Source organism: Sminthopsis crassicaudata, chromosome 4, assembly GCF_048593235.1.
Source record: "Sminthopsis crassicaudata isolate SCR6 chromosome 4, ASM4859323v1, whole genome shotgun sequence".
In the NCBI taxonomy this organism is placed as follows: Eukaryota; Metazoa; Chordata; class Mammalia; order Dasyuromorphia; family Dasyuridae; genus Sminthopsis; species Sminthopsis crassicaudata.
The window spans coordinates 290501543-290520379 of NC_133620.1; the positions used below are offsets into that span (position 1 = coordinate 290501543).

An 18837-nucleotide genomic window follows, 5' to 3' on the forward strand; every position below is an offset into this window, starting at 1 on the left:
TGATTAACTGCTTTGTCCTGCAGACTAGAACTAACTCTAAGTTTGTTTTCCACTTTTACTCAAAATAATATTGTTCTCCACATCATACTTTGCATATCCTACTCCTCTATCCCAGCCGGGAAAATGCTTCCTACTGTCTGCCCTCCTTTTGAATAAGAGGACCAATCCAGCGCCAAATTCAAGTATCTTTAGCCAATCCGTGCTCGACTCAAGGAAGCTTTACCCTTTCTGAGAGAAGCAAAGTCTGGAGGCGGGTAAAAGGGAGGGAGCAATACTAAGAGCCAACTAGCCAATTGGTAGCAATACAGAGGTGTTTGTATTACCATTGGTTAGTTCGTTCTTATTTCAGCTTGCTTTCATTTTGCCTAAGCGATGATTGATTGATTCTTGAACCTATCGTCAATGGAGACAGGTAGGCTTACTGTTTTAAAGGGAAAAACACCGAGTCGGCTGAAACAGCACATGAATATTCTGCGAAATTGGGTTAGTACCTTTAAAGTGAAGTGTATTTTTTCCTTAAAGGGGAATTGGAAGAGTCGGCGAAATCCGTCCCAGTAGGACGACGGAGTTTGGGCTGGCTCCCTTAAAGTCGGCTGGGCCGGGGGCGGGTTGGGGGCGGAGAGAGGAGGGAGACGGCGCAAGATGGCGGCGGCGGGAGGGGCCCGGGCTGCGGCTGTGGTCCTTGAGTGAGGGGCGGGGGGGGCCTGGGGGCGCGCGGCCCGGTAAGCGGGGACGCGCGCCTTGAGGGGAGAAGGGCTAGTGCAGACAGGAGTGCTGGGTGTGCAGTGGTGAGAAGATCGGGGGTGTGTGGTGTTTGTGTGTATGTGTGTGTGCTTGTGTGTGGGGTGTGTTCGTGTGTGTGTATGTGTGTGTATGGGGGGGGGGTGTTTGTGTTTGTGTGTGGGGGGTGTGTGTGTATGTCCTAGAAGGTGCGAGGGGGAGGAGGGACCGGGAGGGTTTTGGGGGCGTGGTCTAAGAGGGGGCGTGGCTTAGAATTTCACCGGAAACAAGGTCTAAGTGGGGGCAGTTTGTAGGGGATGGGCGTGGTCATTCCTAAGAGGCGTGGTCTGAGGCCGCACCAGGGGTGGGGCTTCTAGGACTGGGAAAGATGGGGGGAAACACCCTGGGGAAATTACCACTCTTTCTCTTCTGCTTTGGGAGGCAGAACAATCAAAAGGCATTAAAAGGGGGTGGTGGGAGGCCTAGGAGAAGGGAGGGTTCTGAAAGGAAGAATATGAGATTATTTTGCCCTGTGCCTCAGTTTCCCCCATCACTAAACATGACAGCTAGCAGAGTAGAAATGACATTATGTGGCCACAATACCAGGCCTTGAAGGGATCTAAGAGATTATCTAGTTGAACCTACTGATTTGACAGGACAAAACTGAGGCCTGGAGAAGGCAAAACATTTGACTCAGAATTCACCATTCATCCAGTTTTGGGCAATCCAGATCCTTCTCAACAGAGATATCTTACACTCTAGTGCTTACTCCACCCTACCACAGTGAGGTCCTAGGCCTCTGAACTCCCTTCCAACTTTGGCTTTAAGAACTTAGAGTATGGAAAAAAAGCTGCTCCCTGTCCCCAAAACATCCCTCACTTTCCTGACCCATCTCTTTTCTTTCTCTTCACAGAAACCCCCCCGGCCGCCCTTTCTCTTTCTCTGTACCTGTGGCTGGGGGGGGGTGCCCCTTCCTTATGTTCTTTCTTGCAATGGAGACAACCCCTCTCTCTCCCCAGGGGGCCTCTCTGCCCCAGCCTATGTCGCTGGCACCGCCCCCACTGCCACTACCAGCAGCTGCTGTGGTACACGTGTCCTTCCCTGAAGTGACCAGTGCACTGCTAGAGTCCCTTAACCAGCAGCGGCTACAAGGGCAGCTTTGTGATGTGTCGATCCGAGTGCAGGGCCGCGAATTCCGGGCTCACCGGGCTGTTTTGGCCGCCTCTTCCCCTTATTTCCATGATCAAGTCTTGCTCAAGGGCATGACTTCAATCTCACTGCCCAGCGTCATGGACCCTGGAGCCTTTGAAACTGTTCTAGCCTCTGCCTATACAGGCCGGCTTAGCATGGCTGCTGCAGACATTGTCAACTTTCTCACTGTTGGCTCCGTGCTCCAGATGTGGCATATCGTGGACAAGTGCACAGAGCTCCTTCGAGAAGGCCGGGCCTCTGCAGCTGCTGCCACCACCACGGCCACTACAGCAGCCATTGCCTCTGGGGCCGGAGGCCCCACAGGAGGGGCAGGAGCAGGACCAACCAGCACAGCGACAGCCTCTGGCCGCCCTCATTCGTCCAGTAGAGCTAGCGAGAATCAGTCCCCTAGCAGCAGCAACTACTTCAGCCCTCGAGACTCTGCTGATTTCTCATCTTCCTCTCATGATGCATATTCAACTTCTTCTGTGGGGGGGGGAGAAAGACGAAGTGGAGGAGGCCCGCTGTTCCCCACTTCTGTGGTGGGCAGCAGGGGTGGCCCTTCCGGAAAGCTATTGCTAGAGGCAGATGAGCTGAGCGATGATGGAGTGGATGGAGTTGGGATGGTAGTTCCTGGGGCTGGGCTGCAGCGGCCTACCTATGTGCCCCCTAGCATTGTGCCTCAGAAACACTGGGTATATGTGAAACGTGGGGGAGGCTACTCCACTTCAGCTCCTCTTAACTCTCAAGACCCAGACTTGGATGAAGAGGATGAGGAGGAAGATCTGGTGCTGACATGTGAGGATGATGAGGATGAGGAGCTAGGCGGAGCTTCAGGGGGCCCACCAGGTAGGAGTTCTGACCCTGGCCTAAGTATTACTGATGTACGGACACTGACTGGTCCCCAAGACAAAGGGGAGGAACAAGTGAATTTCTGTGAATCATCTGAAGACTTCAGCCCTTATGAATCTGGGACAGCTGGGCCAGGGCTGGATGATCCTGGAGGACCAACCCCTTCCTTTGTCTCCCACCAACCCCGTCCTTTGTTGCCCCTGGACATGCCGAGCAATCAGATCTTAGTTTTCCCCTCCTCTTCTCAGGCTTCCACACAGCCGCCTGGAAACCAGGCTGAACACGGAGCAGTGCCCTTGGGAAGGACTGGAGGGGGCAACGTGGGAGTGTCTGGAAGTAGTGGGGGTGGTTCTGGGGGAAGTGGAGGTGGGGATGGGAACAAGATCTTCCTTTGTCACTGTGGGAAAGCTTTTTCACACAAGAGCATGCGTGATCGGCATGTGAATATGCACCTGAATCTTCGCCCCTTTGACTGTCCAGTGTGTAACAAAAAATTCAAGATGAAACACCATCTGACAGAGCACATGAAAACTCACACAGGCCTCAAACCTTATGAGTGTGGCGTGTGTGCCAAGAAATTCATGTGGAGGGACAGCTTCATGCGACACCGAGGACATTGTGAACGGAGGCATCGCTTGGGTGGAGGGGGACCCACAGGAGTTACGGGACTGCCCAAGAGAGAGCCTCTCGGGGGTGGCAGTGGAGATGAAGTAGGAGAGTCCAACAGGAGAATCTGGTCCCCACCGGGAGCACACAAAGTAGAGATGGGTTTCAATGGCAGTGGAGGTGGACATTAAGGAACTATTCCTTCATGACTGAATCTAAGAACTGGAGAAAGCAGTTGATGAGTAATTCCCATAATACTCTTGTTGGGTTGACACCCCTAGAAAGGAAGAATAGGGGCATAGGCCAAGAGCTTGAGTCCTCCAAAAATTCTTGGATGGGAGCGGGGTGGGGAGGAGATATAAGACTATGGACTCCTGGTGATAGGCTTTCTCCTCCATGGATTTGTATATAAAGAAGGAAATTCATGACAGTTCTCTTCCCTCTCCCCACATTAACCCCATTCCATTCCCTACCATTTGGAAAATTCTGGAACTGTGAGCCTTCTACTTTTCCCTTCACTAGTGGGAATAAGTAGATAAATAACTCAAGACTCAGCCCCCCAGGTTATCATCTACCTGGAGAAGAGTGTGCATGGGTAGGGGTATGTCCAGAATCCCCAAGGATTACAGGGCAGGTAGTCCCATTTGTAGTTTGTGCTTGGAATCTGTGTGTGTCACTATGGTGACTAACCTGCCATCTCATACCTTTTGCATCTCCTCTTCCCCTTTACAGGATTATTAAACCTATATCTGTTTCTTCCATCATACTCCATCCCTGCAGTAAGTCCCAGAGGGGTATGCACATATTTTGGGAAGGACATGAAGGGAACCAGTTTTGGGAATTTAAAGTTTTTATTTTTTAATTTTTTTAACGGTGATTAAAATATTTATTGGTCTCTTCACTTGACCTGACAATCACCTGTGTTTCATTGCTAATGGCTGACAAGAAAGAAGTGATCAGGGTGGGACTAGGAGTACAGGGAAAGGTAGGTCTGTTTTTGTCTCTCTAATCTAAGGGGGTGGACTAAATAACTTCAAAATCTTCTTCCAGGTATGACATGGCACGATTCTGTGACCAAACACCTGCATCTAGGGAAGGGAGTGGGGACTGGGAAGGTCTGTTTAGGCTATGTGGCTGAGTCCTTCGACTGTACAGGACTTGAGAGAGTTAACTAGGTATCCTCCCCCTTGGGATGGTATTAGGATCTCACCTACTTCTTCCGGATGTTTCTTGCTAAAGGAGGGGATTCCCGGTACTTGCCTTTTAGGGGAAAGTGAAACTGAAAGGAGAACCTCTCAACGGCTGCAGTAGCTGTTGGAGAGGCTTGGGGAGAGGAGCTATGAAGCCACTGTACCTGCTCCTAACCTTAGGTGAGGTATTCCCCCGTTTCCCTGAGCCCCACTAATTGGCCTGCTAGTTGTGTCCCGACACTCTAATTAGGATTCTAGTACTCTAAGACCCCATTAAGATTGGGATCATGATGGGAGGTAATTCCTTGAGAACTTGGCCCTTTCCCCAGCGTCCCCTTCCTCTCCCTAGGCATACTAGCAGTCAGATGGTGCGCTGCTCGACTAGGGCCCTCAGAGTTGGAGTGCTGGTTTGTAGAAGAGCAGGGTGGTGGTAGGGGCATGCTTCAGGGAGTAACCAAACGACCCGCTGTGCTGCTGCTGAGACAGGGGACTGGCGAGCCACCACCGAGGCCAGATCTTGACTCTTCACTCTACCTGAAAGTGCACGGTAAGTGTTCTGATTCGGACACCCCTGAGCCTCCCTCCCTTCCTGGCCTGGAAGGAACTTCTCAGTCTTGAGGCCTCAGCTCTGTCATCACCCCCTCCACTTGTAATTATCAAAGAGTTTGCATCAGTATTATCGGGGAAAGAGGACTGGATATGGAATCCAGAAACAGGTTCTCACATCTGAATTTTATCCTTTACTAGCTCTGTGAGCTTGGCCGAGTCACTTAACCCGAACCTGTAAAACGAGGATTGATATATTTGCTCAACCTGTCTTATACAGAATAGTTCTAAGAATTGTAGATTTAGACCGGAAGTACCGAGGCAGTCATTTGGTCCAGAAACATCCTTTAGTTAGGGAAAGTGAGGCCAAAGACAATTAAATGAATTTCAGGAGGTCAGATTTGACTCCAGAGCCAGTCCCTTTTCCAGAGAATTTGGCTGAGTTAATGTTTGCACAGAGCTTTATATACTTTGCAAATGTGAGCCATCATTAATCATTTTATTTAAAAGTTCATTCTTAATTAGCATGATCATTCCTACTTCTAGGCCCCCTTCCCTTCATTTATGGAGGTTTTGCTAAATCAGTTCTCAGTCTCACTCACCTCCCTAATCTGCTCAGTCCCTCCCCTCACTCTACTCTGGGAAATTTACCTTCCATGCCACTGATCTGCTTTCCAGTCCTGACTCTCTTAGCTGATAACTCCCTCTTTCTCCTGCCCCAGATCCTGCTGGCTCTCTTGGGGACTCCCTGAAGGGATCAGTAGCCCCAAGCTGTGAGCTGAATCGGTATGTCCCAAGTCCTGCAGCTTCAGACTGGGCCGCTGTCCTAACCCCTGAGCCTTACTCTCCTCGATCCTTGGATGGGACTTGGCTGGTGGTTAGCCTATCTAGCCCCCACGTATGCCTTTCCAGCCTCTTGCAGCTGTCTCAGTCCCAGTCTGTCACCTCCTCGGTTTCCATAGCAACAGGTAAGGGAGAGAAGTAAGGGAGGGGGCATCTTGGAACTAAAGTCAGACCTAAGTGGGGTTTGGAGCTTTGAAAGTCAGAACTCTTATATATTTTTAATCACTTAAGATATTTAAAGGGGAAGGCACTTAAAGTTATTGCAGGACTATGACCTGAGGGTCTTCTACCCTCTTCCCCTTAACTTCCTTCACTTCTTTTTCCCCTTTTCCTCATTCTTTTCAATTTCTTTCCCCAGCAAATATTTCCCCTACAAAAGGCAACTGAGAATCAGGATAACTAAGGTTTTAATCCCAGTTCAACCACTGACTTATGACTGTGTGGCCCTAAGTGAATTACTTTCAAATATAGTCTCCCAGTTTTCCCTCGGTAAAATGAGAGTATCAGACTAAATGGTTTATAATGTCCCTTCTGACACATTTGTCTTCCCTTAGATTGCTTTCACATGTTGCATAAATTGCCCTTTTATTCTGCCAACACTTAAGTTTGCTTTCTCCTTACTCCTTTCCCCTATTTTTTCCTGCCTTTTGGATAGACTTGTTTCTTCTCACCCCAGCCCCACCAAAAGTAAACTATGGTAAAGAAAAGGTGGAACAGTCAATTTAAGTATAAGGCAGCTGCCTCAACTATCTGACTGAAATGTAACTCAAAGGGCTCAAATGTACAATCTACTTTGTTTCTTCAATATTAAGTTTGTCCCTTCTACGGACATATGGCTCCACAGGATTTGTGGATTTAACTTTGAATCTCCCCTCGTGTCTAGCATAGCATCCTGTGCACAGCAATTTGATTTTGACTTCAGGCATCAATGGATAAATTGGTAGTTCTGCAGTTATCTTCCACCCCTTATAAGCCAGCTATTTATCATAAACATCAGTAAATAGTTCTTTCTCCATCTCTTTCTTTATTCTTATACCTTGCTTAACTCCCATCCTTTTTTCCACTAGGGGAGACTGGAATGGCCCTGGGACAGAATTACCCCAAAATGAGACCAGTGTCTCACCTCCTACTGGGGTCTACTTCCAGTTTCCACTCAGTTTAGACTCCTTTTAGCTTTACTATTCTACTGTGTACCTCTATGAACTTGGTTCCCCTTCCCCTCAACCTTCCACCTATCCATTCCTCACCCTATACCAGCTTAGACTGTAGAATAAGAATGGGGTCTGTACATGGTCAATGGGTAGGTAGGTAGGTTAGTTTAAAAGTTTCTGTTAGTGAATTATCAGGTCTCAAGGCTAAGAAGGGGGGAGCAGCCTTTCAAAGATCATAGTGTTCTACATTCTGACATACACTCCCATCTCAGGCACCCATCTACTTTGTCCCCCCTCAAAACTAAGTGTATGTAATGAGACTATTTAGGAGCACATTGTCATGACAACCAGGGAACTGAGAAGGGGAGTGTTGTCGAGGTGACCAGTGAGAGGGGAAAGTGCAAGAGTCTTCTTGTTTGGCTAACTGATGGGGAGGAGGACGGGAAGGAGAGGAAGACATAGAAACTGGTCAAGACAAGGGAGATTGAGAGATAGGCTCCCTAAATGGAGTGCCCTCATTAACTTTATTTCTCTGCAATTTTTCCCATTTCACAAATTCTTTCCTATGTTCCTATTTCCTTTTACCATTCCCAATCTTTTCCTATTCTTCCAATTGTCACTTAATCTGTCCCCTTCCCTCATGGACTTCTCTCCCTTTTGCCCTGTCCCTACTGATTCATGCCCTCTACATTTTCCTCTTGTGTTTCCATTCTGCCCCGCAAAGCTGTGCTGACAGTTTTCTCTCATTCTCCTGTTGCCCTGATGAGACCCGGTGAGAATGCCACTTTGGACCTGAGTTTTACTTACGCACCTCCCTACTCCAGTGGGGCCTCTTCTTCCCTGGGTCCCCCTCCCTTTGGGCTGGAGTGGCGGCGACAGCATCGGGGGACTGGACAGCTGCTCTTGGCCGTGACTCCAGGACTGGGTGGCCAGGCGCTAGGATCTCCAGAAGGGGCAGTGGCATTTGCCTCCTGGGATGAGGAAGGAGTGGAGAGCCCATGGAGTGGGAATGGGACCTTGCTACTGCCCGATGTGAAACCTCACCAGGAGGGTACTCACCTGGCTACTGTCTACCTTCCTCACCTGCAGGCCCAGGTAGCTCTGAAGCTGAAAATACAAAGTAAGTGAAAGGGGGAACTAGATAGTGAAATACCTGAAGTAGGAAAAGGGACCTGGGACTCCGATGAGGTGGGAATAGTGGCATGTATGGAGAGAGGTTAAGTCTGGAGAGGAACTGAGAGCAAGATTGAACTGGAAGAAGAAAGAGTTCCTAGGGACCAAGGAGAGGCTAGTTAAGGCTCCCCAGGGTGGGAGTGAGATGAGTTTGCCTTTTTAAAAGGCAAAATTGTGTTTAATTGCCCCTTGACATTGACAATTGCCACTCTTCTTCCTTTTTCCTGCAGAGCCCCCAAAAGTGACCCTAACCCCATCTCCTATGGTTTGGGCATATCCAGGGCAAGCTCCCCCAGAGCTCCTTTGCCTCATTTCCCATTTCTACCCCCCGGAAGAGCTACAAGTGTCCTGGGAGTTTCAGAATGGTATAGGAGGAGGGATCAGGGAAGCAGGTGGCCAAGCCTGGCGCTCCAGTTACCGATATCACCCTGATGGCACTGTCAGTGTCTCAGCATACCTTCGCCCATCCCCAGTCACGGTGGAGCAGCATGGCTCTCGTTATATCTGTGTGGTCCACCACTCTAGCCTTCAAGCCAAAGGACTCAGTGCCCAAGTATCTCTAGAAGTGGCAGGTAAGGAAGGACAAGGTAATGGGAGAAGAAGTCTGTGGGTCTCAAGTTCCGGGAGCACAGATCCCAGACAAAATAAATGTGATCTTCCACCTCTTTTACACCCCCAGGAGTTTCCGGGCCTTCCTTGGAAGATGGAGTGGGGTTGTTCCTCTCAGCATTTCTCCTTCTCGGACTCCTCAAAGGAATGGAGTGGATCAGTAAGTCTCTGCATGTTACTCTCAAATCTTGGACCCCTTTCCCTAAAAACTGGGGGAATTTAGCCCCCTAAAACTTCACCCTATCAATCCTCCAAATGACGAGACCCTGCGGAAATGTTTATTCACAATGTTTAAAAATCCCATCTTCATTCTCTTTCTTTTTTTAAATTTTTGCATCCTATCTTCTATTTCAAACACACCCATTCTATTTCAAACCCATACATACTTCACAGGGCTGTGTAACCAGAATCTCCATTCTCACCACTTTCTCTTTCTCTTCCAGAGAGCTTCCTGTCTCTTTCCCCAGATACAAAGGAAAAGGTAATCAGCTTCTTAGAGACTAAAGTCCTACTACACGTCCTCAGAATTGAATTTGTCTCCATTTCATCTGATCCATCACCCATGCAGACTTTTTATTTTTCTCACTATTAGTGCTTAAACACCCCATTCTACCTCCTAAAATCCCTAATCCACTATCTGCTACTTATTCGTGGTCATGACGTTGGACGAGTCATTTGTCATATCTGGAGGATATCTTAATTTCCTCAAGTGTAGAACACAAGGGGTTGAAGTCCTGACTGATGCCTATTGCCCACTATACTGCATCCCTATTTTTTTATTCTTGCTTCCAGAAATCCTATTGAGAAAAAGAGCCAGCTGCTTAGAGCTTCGGGGGAGTCCTGCCAGACTGATGGGAAGTGTTTTGGGTAGGGGAAAGTGTGTCTCTCTCATCAAAATAAAGTTGGATCAAATGGAGTAGTTCCAGTCATGGTTAATTCACCCTGTGACATCACCACTTCCTCAGCCCCGCATCCCTTCAGTATTCTTACTCTGCTCCACATCACTTCAGTATTCTTAACTACTGACATTTAACTAAGATTTTTTCACTTGGAACAAAAACAGTCCATATCCTCCTCAAGAGGCAGAGAGTATGGCTTCCAAGGATTAGATGTGTGGTGTCTGCCTTCCCTCAGTCCCATCAAGCGAGAAGCGTGACTGTTCTAGGAAAGGAAGAAAACTCCCGGTTACTTTTGCTAGAAAGGAAGGACACTTCAAGAGTTAAGTTGCTTCCAGACCTTGGGAAACGGGTGGAGAATTTATATGTCAGAGTGTCCTAAAAAGGCCCCAGAAATTCAGGAAGAGGCCAGGTTATTCAAGGAGGAGGATTGGTTTAGCTAATTCAAGGCGTTCCCGATGGGACCTGACAGCTGAAATTCCAGGAATGGTGCAGGGAGGGAAGAGGGACTTTAGTTCATCAGTTCCATCACAAAGAGGTCCCAGGACGATGAACCTGGAGGTGGGAGGAAAGCTACTGTGGTGGCTCCACTAGCCGGGAGCATATTCTCACTTAGCCCGGAAGAGCTCTCTACCTTGTGTCATCATTGCTTTGGGGTTCAGCTCTAGAAAAGATCGGCCCTCAGGGGCTGGATTTGGCTCTCTCTTCGCCGGCGGCACCCTTTCTTTGCCAAGCATTGAGGCTGCTTGGGTTAAGGGAACTGCTTCATTCCCAAAGTAGGGATTGCAGGGTTGTCCATCTTTCCCATTCCCCTTACACGCGTAATAGTTATTGCTCCCTCTTCAGGTTAAGGAGGAGCCGAGGGCTGGTAGCAGGTTGGAGCTAGGATTATGGTCCCCAGATTGCTGTTGAGAAATAGAGACCCTATATGGCAGGCCAGAATCAGGCCCTGCCATCCCTGCCCTCGTTACGGTTTTGTCACAGACATTCCCTTTGCAATTATCCCCTAACTAATACCAAATACCGGCATTCCTTAAGAGTGCAAGTCTGGGGGGAAAGGGCTCAGAGTGGGACCCAGGAAAACAGGCTCGCCCACCTCCAAAGGAGACTTGGCCAGGAGAGCATACAGAACAAGATGTGCTATTTACCCTACTGTTTTCCCTTCCACGGAAACCCTTGCGGGCCCCTAGGAAAACCAGTACTGGATTCTATCCCCGCCTCTTTCCTTAATGAGAGAGGAAGAGAGGTGGACACTTCCCATTTATAGTGTTCCTGGCTCATAGGAACTGCAAAGACTCATGTCATTTTTGCTAATTGGACTAGGGTGGGAGTAGATGTAAAAACAGGAACTTGGGGGCCCGGTTCCCCAGAGAGGAAAGGCTTCAAGCCTAGGGGGTGTCCTGGGTACCTGGCTATCTGATGAGATGACACCCCTTTCCCCCCTCCTCCCCCGCCCATTTCACACCCAATGTCCGGATTCTCTGCACTTCCTTCTCTATTAGCACTCTGAGCAAGCAGAGGACTGCCAGGAGGAGGAAGAGGGAGGAGGAGCGGAAAAAGGGGGGGGGGGGGCGGAAAAAACAGGGAGGGACTCGGAACTGCGGCCTGAGACTGACAAGAGCAGCTGCCCAGAGGCCCGCGCCATCCCTGCCCCGACCGGAGCCAGGTCAGAGCCCCAGAGCCCCCCTCTCCGCCCAGACGCTGTCCTTTCCTCTGGGTCGGCCCCCCAGATTCCCCACATACCAGTCCCTATATAAGTCTCCTTCCAGCCCACAAGTACCCAAGCCTTCCGTTCTGATTCCCCACTCCTACATACCGTCCGCCGTGCTTGTAACCCCTTCGGATGCCTCCATCCAATGAACTTGTCCACCCCGCGTCCGGCTCTGTCCACCCTCTCCAGCCCTTCTCTGGAGGTCCTCCTCTTCCTCCTCTTTCCCCCACCTTGACGCTCCTCCTTCCTTGTTTTTCCCAGGCGGCCCCATGGCTCGACCCGGTTGATCCCCTAAATCCTAATCTCAGCCATGCTCCCCAGACCCCTGAGATTGCTGCTGGAATCGGGAGAGGCCTCCCCTGGGGGAGTCGTTCTGAGCGGCTTTAGGAGCCGGGACCCTGAAGGGGGCAGAAGCCTGGGGAGGGGCGGAGAAGAGGAGGAGGAGGAGGAAGAGGAAGAGGTAAGACTTGGGGATAGCTGGGGGGGGGGGGCATGCATGCACAATAAAGTGTTGCTCTATGTAGCTTTCTCCTAAGTCTGCTCTGCTCTGTCTCTGTGGCTCCGTTTCTAGGCTCTGTCTATTTGCCAGCGTGTCCCAGATGCTCGCCCATCTACCTGCCTGCCCACCTGTCTCTCTGTCACCTTCTCTTCCGCTCCTTCTCCCGCCTGCTCCTGCTTTGTTTCCTCCGCGTCTATCACTGCCCCTTTCCTGTACACAGATGGTGGACTGCCTGCTCTCCCCTGTTGTTTGAGGAGGAGGGGTTTGTTTCCACAGTAACCTGATCCCCTTGCTCTGGGATTGGGGAGGAAGCCCTCAGATTCGCCACCCCTCCCCTAAGCTGTGGGGGAAAGTTTAGGGAAAGGACCGGAGAGTTTCCTGGACTGGGAGGGGCTGGCGGTGGAGGTGGAGGAAGTGTTTGTCTTTGTGGTGGAATGCCAGATGCCCCAGTGTCTCTGGTGATGGGGCTAGTCGGCAGCTCTATGTGGGGCCCCAGGGCCTGTACTTCTGGGTCCCTGAGAGAGTCAGTGATGGGACCTGTTGGGCTGGTTTTTCTGGATTGGGTTTAGGAGGGACTGAGGCCACGTGATCCCTGAGTCTTCTCCACCCCTACTTTAGCTTCCAGCTAATCCCACTTCCCCTTCTTCTTCCTTCGGAGCGGAGCTGCTGCCTTGAGGAAGGGGTTCTTGGGGGTTGAGAGGAGAGAGAGAGAGACAGAGGATGTAGGGGGAAACTCACAGGGGAATACGGCTGTGGAGGATGGGGGTGACAGGGTCATTCCCTGGACTCAGACGTTGCCCTAGTTGGGGGGCAGGGAATTGAACTGAAACTATGTAACTCAAGTTTCTGTCTCTCGGCCTGTGTCTCGGCCCTGTGGGAGGGAGGGCCCCCAGGATCTGGGCTTGTGTACCCAATCATCCCTCTCCCCCTCACGGGGCGCTGAGATGGCTTGGGGGAGGTGCCTGCCTCATTCCCACGAGAAGGGGTCCAGGGTCCACAACCTCTCCCACTCCCCAACTCGATGGTACTGCTCCCCTCCTCAGGTGATGGAACAAATACTGAGAGTGAAATGGGGGTGATTGGGAGGCGGGGAGCCCGCACCGTGTATAGAGGAGCAATGAGTTAACACTGAGTCATTTCCCTTTCCAGGCCCCTGTGTCTGTCTGGGAAGAAGATGAGGACGGCGCGACCTTCACTGTTACCTGTCGACAATATCGGCCCCTTGACCCCCAGGTGAGACCCTGTCTCCCACCTTCTCGCCTCCCTGCTCTCCTCCAGTCGTTCTTCCTGAACACTGCATGGCAACTGTCCATCAAAATCAAGGATCACGTGACCTACGTTTAGACTGTTCTGCCATGGATTTTATTGTTTTGAGCAAGAAACTTCCTCTCTGAACCTGTTTCTTTCTTTACACCAGCACTAACCCTTCCACAGCTGACTCTTCTGCTGACCCCACAGATATTCTAGACTTCCTCATGGGCCACTTTGCTAGTTGTTCCCACTTAATTGTTTGAGTCTGTGAGCTCTGAGTTGGCGGGGAGAAGCGGAGGGAGAGAAGAGTCAGCGCCCTTTCCCGCCTTCCGCAGGCTCCCACGCCTCCGCCTCGCTCTTCCCGTCGACTTCGGGCTGGGACTCTGTCTGCTCTCGTCAGACATCTGCTGGACGCCAGGACGTCGGGGTCTGACCTGACCTTCATGCCAGCCTTTTTGGCCACCCACAGGGCATTCACCTCCACACCCACTGTACTGGGATTGTTGGCTGACAGGTATGGGGGAATGGGGATTAGAATGTCCAGAGAATCATCTGGCTAGAGAAGTCAGAGGCCACAGGGTAATTGGGAAGATGGACAGACGGACTTCCCTCTTTTCCCTCCAGATTAGAGGCCTTAGAATCCAGTCCCAGTGCTGATTTGTGCAGAACAAGAGGGTAAGTGACTCCTGAACCTTTGACCCTCCTATCCCACTCCACTCTAGCTATGGCTTGACCCCAGCTTGATTTCTTATACCAGGCTGATCCCCTCCCCCAGGTTAGCCATCTCTGTTCTTTCAACTTGGCTGACCTCTCACCCTGAGGATTTTGGCTCTGAGGTCAGGGGACAACTTGACCGGCTTGAGAGCTTCCTGCTACGGACAGGGGATGAAGCAGGGGAGGTTGTTGGGGGGGACATCGTTGATCTCATCCAAGACCTCCGATCCCGGGTGGCCCTCCCAGTCCCTGACCTTCCTAAGCCCCTGGTTTCCCCTGGCGATCCCCCTGCTGATCCCACGGATGTCCTGGTGTTCCTCGCTGACCACTTGGCCGAGCAGCTGACCCTGCTGGATGCGGTGAGACCCTGACCTCTGACCTCTCCCATCCTCCCTCAAATGATCTCTCACTAAATTATCCTTTACTCCTGGATTTACCCCTTGCTTCTGATGCTTTCCCCCATAACCTTCCTTGTCCCTGTCAGTTTTTTCCTGCTGAAGCCTGTTTATATTTATAAACTCCATGGAAACTTATTCATTGTCCATCTGAAGTCTCCAAACCCAAGATTACTGGAACACTGACCCTCACCTCTCCATGACCCCTTTTTTTGAAGGACCCCAACTGTAACCTTTGACCTCTAAATCTTGCCCCACCAGGAGCTGTTCCTCTCCTTGGTCCCTTCTCAGTGCCTTGGAGCAATATGGGGCCACAGGGATCGGCCCGGTCACTCCCACCTCTGTCCTTCTGTCAGAGCCACAGTGACTCAGTTTAATAAGGTAGCTGGAGCTGTGGTTAGTTCTGTCTTGGGAGCCACGGCATCTGGAGAGGGCCTTGAAGAGGTGAACATCCGGCCCCTCCGACCCCCCCAGAGGGCGAGGCTTCTAGAGAAATGGATCCGGGTGGCCGAGGTGAGAAGACTTTTAGGGAATGCTTTACACTCAGAGTGGGAAGGCAGAGCAAGAGGAAATCAAAGGCAAACTTAGCCAGGATTTTGAAGAGCAGTTTTTCTTGGCTGAAGAATTGAAGCAATTAGAGAATTCTGATTCTAGACACCAGATAAAATGATCACACTACCTTCCCCCCTTCACTAGGAGTGTCGGCTTCTGCGGAACTTCTCCTCTGTTTATGCTGTTGTGTCAGCCCTTCAATCCAGTCCTGTCCACAGGCTCCGGTTGGCCTGGGGAGAGATAACCAGGTATTTGTGGGGAACAGAATCATAGAGGAAGGGGCAGGGTCCTCATCTGGATTCATGGAAGAAGGCTGAGTATACTCCTAAGGAAAAGATGGTCTTAAGGGATGGATCCTGGGGCTTTTAGGAGGATTGGAGATAAAGATTCTCAGGACCTCTCCCTCTTCTTCTAATCAGGGACAGCCTCCGCCTCTTCTCCAGCCTCTGTCAGACTTTCTCAGAGGAAGATAATTATTCCCAAAGCCGGGAGCTACTACTCCAGGTACTCCCTTACCTCTTCCTTCCTTTACTGCTCCCTTTGACTCCTCAAATACCAGTCCCTGGATCTCACTCTTTAATTTTCTCCCAAATGATTGTGTTTTCCTCCAGGAAGCAAAGGTGCCGCTGCCGCTGGAGCCAAACACCAAGAAACCTGTGAGAAACGTGCTGCCTCAGGGTGGGGTGAGTGTCTGCCGAGAGGGGGAACAAGGTCAGATGTGGAAGACAGGACGTTGAATTGGGAATCCCACAGATCTGGCTTCTCACTCACCACAAGCCTTAGTTTTCTTGTCTATAAAATGTATATGCAGTAACATTAAGAGACTGCATAGCAGAGAACAGGGAACTGGCCTTGGAGCCAGGAAACTCGGGGTCAACACCAACTCCTAACACATACTGGAGAAGTCACTTAACCTTGGTGTTCAAGAAAATGCTTAAGTTGCAGAGGAGATGTCAGCCTGAATTGTAGAGGAAATTTCCTCTTCTGGGAGGGAATTCCCTATGCCATCAGTCCAATCCCTGCCTTATCCTTAATGACACTATCTACCTTAGGATTGTAGGGAATATACTTCAGAAACTGTAAAGCACTAGAAATATGAAATCATCATTATAAAAGGACAAAGTGATGGTGGGGCACCAAGAGTGTGGGGGGGTAGTTAAACCATGGTTCTTCCTTCCTGCCTTCAGGGTGTGGTCCCATACCTTGGCACCTTCCTGAAAGATCTGGTAATGCTGGATGCAGCATCCAGGGATGAGCTGGAGGTCAGTGTGTGTGGCTAGCCTTGGGGGAGAGTAGTGCATCATCGTGGTTTTTTTTTGTTTTTATTTTTTTAAATATGTGACTAGAGGTTGGGTGGGAATTAAAGTTCTAGGAAACTAGGTCAAAGTTTTCATTCTTCCACCTTCCTCCCTTTCCCCCCCACTAGAACGGCTACATCAACTTTGACAAGAGGAGGAAGGTAATGAGGGCAGTTGGATGCAGACTCCCCAGGGAAGGGATGGGAGGGTTGACCTTGGGCTTCCTCAGTATCAAGGATCTCTCATTCTTGAAGTACCTCTTGCAGGAATTCTCTGTCCTGTCTGAGCTTAGACGTCTTCAGGATGAATGTCGACGTTATGACCTCCGGCCTGATCCTAATGTCCAGCATTGGTTTCAAGGGCTCCAGCCCCTGACAGAGGCTCAAAGGTGACTGATTTGGTAATGGAAGCTTGGGAGAGGGGAGAAGAGAGCTAGAGACTGGGATATTTAACATAAGGATGATATTTGGGGTAGCAAGTTCTGACTCTTGAACTTTGAACCTCCACCAGTCACCATGTGTCTTGTGAAGTGGAGCCATCTGGAGTCAGTGATCCCCCAGCTCCCCGGATGCTTCGGCCAACACTGGTCATCTCTCACTGGACAGAGTGAGAGGAGGATGGAGAGAATGGGGGTTAGGGGAGGTTGTTTCTATGGAAGCAAAAGAGTAGCCTCTAGAGGAGGTTAGTAGGGGACTTTTAGTTTTTCCTTCTAACCTATCCAGTCCTTTCTCACAGTGTACTAGGATCTGTTGGTGGTCCTACTCCCCTTGTCTCTTGGGATCAGCCTGGTCCCAGAGAGGATAGCACGACCAGCTCTGCTGCTCCCTTGCTCACTCGCCTCGCCCAGGTAAGGCCCTGATCCTAGACGTCAGCGCTACCCTTCCCTCTGTCTTCCTTATTGTTCCATTGACTTTTATTATGTCTCATCTGTCTCTAGCACATGAAATGGCCATCTGTATCGTCTCTGGACTCTGCCCTGGATGGGGCTCCTTCCTCCCACACTCCTGCCAATCCTAGTTTCCTCTCCCCAACATCCCGTTCTCCCAGGCCCACCCGAGGTCACCGCCGCTCTGCCTCTTGTGGCTCTCCTTTTAGCAGTGGACCAGAGGAGGGCACTGCCATTGGGACAGGCTCTGGGAGTGGGCAGAGAAGTGGACCAGGGGCCTCTGACTGTCGCATCATCCGTGTGCAGATGGAGCTTGGGAATGATGGAAGTGTCTACAAGAGCATACTGGTGAGAGGACACTAATAGAGGGTTTAAGAGAAGTATAGAATGAGGTGAACCAGTTTGAATTTGTCTGCTGTCTTAGGTTTTTGCAGCCCCTAAAAATACACAAAAGCTGTACTTTTGTGTGTGTGTGTGTGTTGATCCTATTGAATATCAGAAACCACCTGACACATTTAGTAGCCATTCTTGAATGACTGACTGGTAATCTGAAAGGTTGGAGGGGTGGTATTGGTGATTTCTTTTATCAATGAGATGTGCTGTGAGTAATCCAGTGGGCATCTTTGGCTTCTTTTGGATCACTCATTATGTTGGATTTTCTTTTACATATTAGCCTGTTAGGTATGGATATTCATTTTGATCTGGGCACCAGTGTCCAACTAGGCTGGTTCTTTGATTGTGCTTAGGTGACAAGCCAGGACAAGGCTCCAAGTGTTATTAGTTGTGTCCTGAAAAAAAATAATCGGGATCCAGCAATAGCTGCAGATTTCGAATTGGTGCAACTGCTGCCAGGCGATCGAGGTCAGATGTCACAGAGGGAGGGAGGTTAAAAGCCAGTCTTGTAAAGTGATGGGTTGGTCATTGGGAACCTCAGTGACTTGGAATAATTAATTCTGCTTTTATTTTTTGACCCTGAATCTTATGTCTCTCTGATGACTGTTCAGAACTGACTATTCCACCATCAGCTAATGTCTTCTATGCCATGGATAGTGCCTCTAGTGATTTCCTGTTGAGACATCGACGGCAACCCTCTTCAGTAATTCCTGGTTTCTCCGGTGGATCTGCTATCCCTGCAGATTCTTCCAGTGAGGGAGGAGGAAGTTCCTTTCCCAGGATCAAGGCCACCGGACGAAAAATTGCTCGGGCACTGTTCTGAGGAAGTCATATTGTTTTGCAGAAGCAACAGTGACTACGTTGTTGGATATTAGCCATCTTGAATGGTGGTGGCCATGTTGGATTGAGACAGTCATCTTGTATGGTAATTAATCATTCTTGGTCAGAAAGGAACAGCCCTGGGTGTTTACTACACAGCTGTTAGACAGCTACTTTGGATTCCTGTGGCTATTTTGGTAGAAGACAGGGAAAGGTAACATTTATCAAGGCTCCTATCTTCTGAGTCTTACTATTTGTGTCATACTGTCACCCTTGACTCTTTTCTACTTGTCACACTCAGAATGCAAGGGCCAGGGAAAGGCTTGAAAGGAGCATGGCCTAGAGGCTCTGAGTACTAGGAATGGGTGAAGGGAGGGGAGAAAAAGGAAGGTCTTACAGGGGCTCCTTTTCTATGATCCCCCACCCCCAGCCAGGAACTCCTGTGCTATGACTACACTAAAACAATAAACACTACATGACCCTGACTCATCCTTTGACTTCTAGAATCTGTGCACCTTGGAAGCTCACAGAACCAAGTCCTG

The 18837-nt window shown here is 50.0% G+C and overlaps 3 protein-coding genes and 1 long non-coding RNA gene across 15 annotated transcripts; 3 read left to right on the plus strand and 1 right to left on the minus strand.

The window, feature by feature from the left end:
- Positions 1 to 387: 387 nt before the first annotated feature.
- Positions 388 to 9797, plus strand: TAPBP (TAP binding protein). Of its 2 annotated transcripts, XM_074311405.1 has the most exons (10): positions 611 to 722; positions 4102 to 4148; positions 4637 to 4739; positions 4909 to 5106; positions 5828 to 6073; positions 7824 to 8219; positions 8503 to 8844; positions 8952 to 9041; positions 9325 to 9362; positions 9674 to 9797. In XM_074311405.1, exons 3-10 carry the CDS (start codon positions 4709 to 4711, stop codon positions 9683 to 9685), a joined length of 1353 nt encoding a protein of 450 aa, XP_074167506.1. In that variant the 5' UTR covers positions 611 to 722; positions 4102 to 4148; positions 4637 to 4708; the 3' UTR covers positions 9686 to 9797. The 2 variants fall into 2 exon arrangements, with proteins under 2 accessions (XP_074167505.1, XP_074167506.1); XM_074311404.1 differs by lacking the exons at positions 611 to 722; positions 4102 to 4148 and adding an exon at positions 388 to 483.
- ZBTB22 (zinc finger and BTB domain containing 22) lies at positions 404 to 4706 on the plus strand. Of its 4 annotated transcripts, none has more exons than XM_074311399.1 (2): positions 404 to 483; positions 1634 to 4270. In XM_074311399.1, exon 2 carries the CDS (start codon positions 1698 to 1700, stop codon positions 3558 to 3560), a length of 1863 nt encoding a protein of 620 aa, XP_074167500.1. In that variant the 5' UTR covers positions 404 to 483; positions 1634 to 1697; the 3' UTR covers positions 3561 to 4270. The 4 variants fall into 4 exon arrangements, 3 of the variants coding, with proteins under 3 accessions (XP_074167500.1, XP_074167501.1, XP_074167502.1); XM_074311400.1 differs by lacking the exon at positions 404 to 483 and adding an exon at positions 638 to 722; XM_074311401.1 differs by lacking the exon at positions 404 to 483 and adding an exon at positions 745 to 788.
- Positions 9340 to 11729, minus strand: LOC141566618 (uncharacterized). Of its 2 annotated transcripts, none has more exons than XR_012489364.1 (2): positions 11594 to 11729; positions 9340 to 10042 (listed from the first exon to the last, which is right to left on the minus strand). It is a non-coding gene; the product is annotated as an uncharacterized LOC141566618 (long non-coding RNA). The 2 variants fall into 2 exon arrangements; XR_012489365.1 differs by having other exon boundaries at positions 9340 to 10682; positions 11594 to 11713.
- On the plus strand, positions 11380 to 18780 carry RGL2 (ral guanine nucleotide dissociation stimulator like 2). 7 transcript variants are annotated; one of them, XM_074311384.1, is made up of 18 exons: positions 11380 to 11443; positions 11750 to 11948; positions 13137 to 13220; positions 13574 to 13752; positions 13863 to 13913; positions 14014 to 14311; positions 14609 to 14860; positions 15044 to 15147; positions 15319 to 15403; positions 15511 to 15582; positions 16087 to 16161; positions 16326 to 16358; positions 16464 to 16585; positions 16708 to 16803; positions 16933 to 17044; positions 17135 to 17431; positions 17830 to 17944; positions 18088 to 18780. In XM_074311384.1, the coding sequence occupies exons 2-18, from the start codon at positions 11799 to 11801 to the stop codon at positions 18297 to 18299; spliced, it is 2337 nt and encodes a 778-aa protein (XP_074167485.1). In that variant the 5' UTR covers positions 11380 to 11443; positions 11750 to 11798; the 3' UTR covers positions 18300 to 18780. The 7 variants fall into 7 exon arrangements, with proteins under 7 accessions (XP_074167485.1, XP_074167484.1, XP_074167490.1 ...); XM_074311383.1 differs by lacking the exon at positions 11380 to 11443 and having other exon boundaries at positions 11799 to 11948; positions 13996 to 14311; XM_074311389.1 differs by lacking the exon at positions 11380 to 11443 and having other exon boundaries at positions 11799 to 11948; positions 13996 to 14311; positions 18134 to 18289.
- Positions 18781 to 18837: the final 57 nt, after the last annotated feature.

What these genes read in the sequence shown, in the direction of transcription:
- TAPBP (XM_074311404.1), top strand. Translation starts at nt 403, where the DNA reads ATGGAGACAGGTAGGCTTACTGTTTTAAAGGGAAAAACACCGAGTCGG. An exon ending in TGAATATTCTGCGAAATTGG is followed by an intron (nt 484 to 4,636) that starts GTTAGTACCTTT and finishes CTTGCCTTTTAG; the next exon opens with GGGAAAGTGAAACTGAAAGG. An exon ending in ACTCTACCTGAAAGTGCACG is followed by an intron (nt 5,107 to 5,827) that starts GTAAGTGTTCTG and finishes CTCCTGCCCCAG; the next exon opens with ATCCTGCTGGCTCTCTTGGG.
- RGL2 (XM_074311383.1), top strand. Translation starts at nt 11,799, where the DNA reads ATGCTCCCCAGACCCCTGAGATTGCTGCTGGAATCGGGAGAGGCCTCC. An exon ending in GCCGGGAGCTACTACTCCAG is followed by an intron (nt 15,404 to 15,510) that starts GTACTCCCTTAC and finishes GTTTTCCTCCAG; the next exon opens with GAAGCAAAGGTGCCGCTGCC. An exon ending in CATCCAGGGATGAGCTGGAG is followed by an intron (nt 16,162 to 16,325) that starts GTCAGTGTGTGT and finishes CCCCCCCACTAG; the next exon opens with AACGGCTACATCAACTTTGA.
- ZBTB22 (XM_074311399.1), top strand. Translation starts at nt 1,698, where the DNA reads ATGTTCTTTCTTGCAATGGAGACAACCCCTCTCTCTCCCCAGGGGGCC.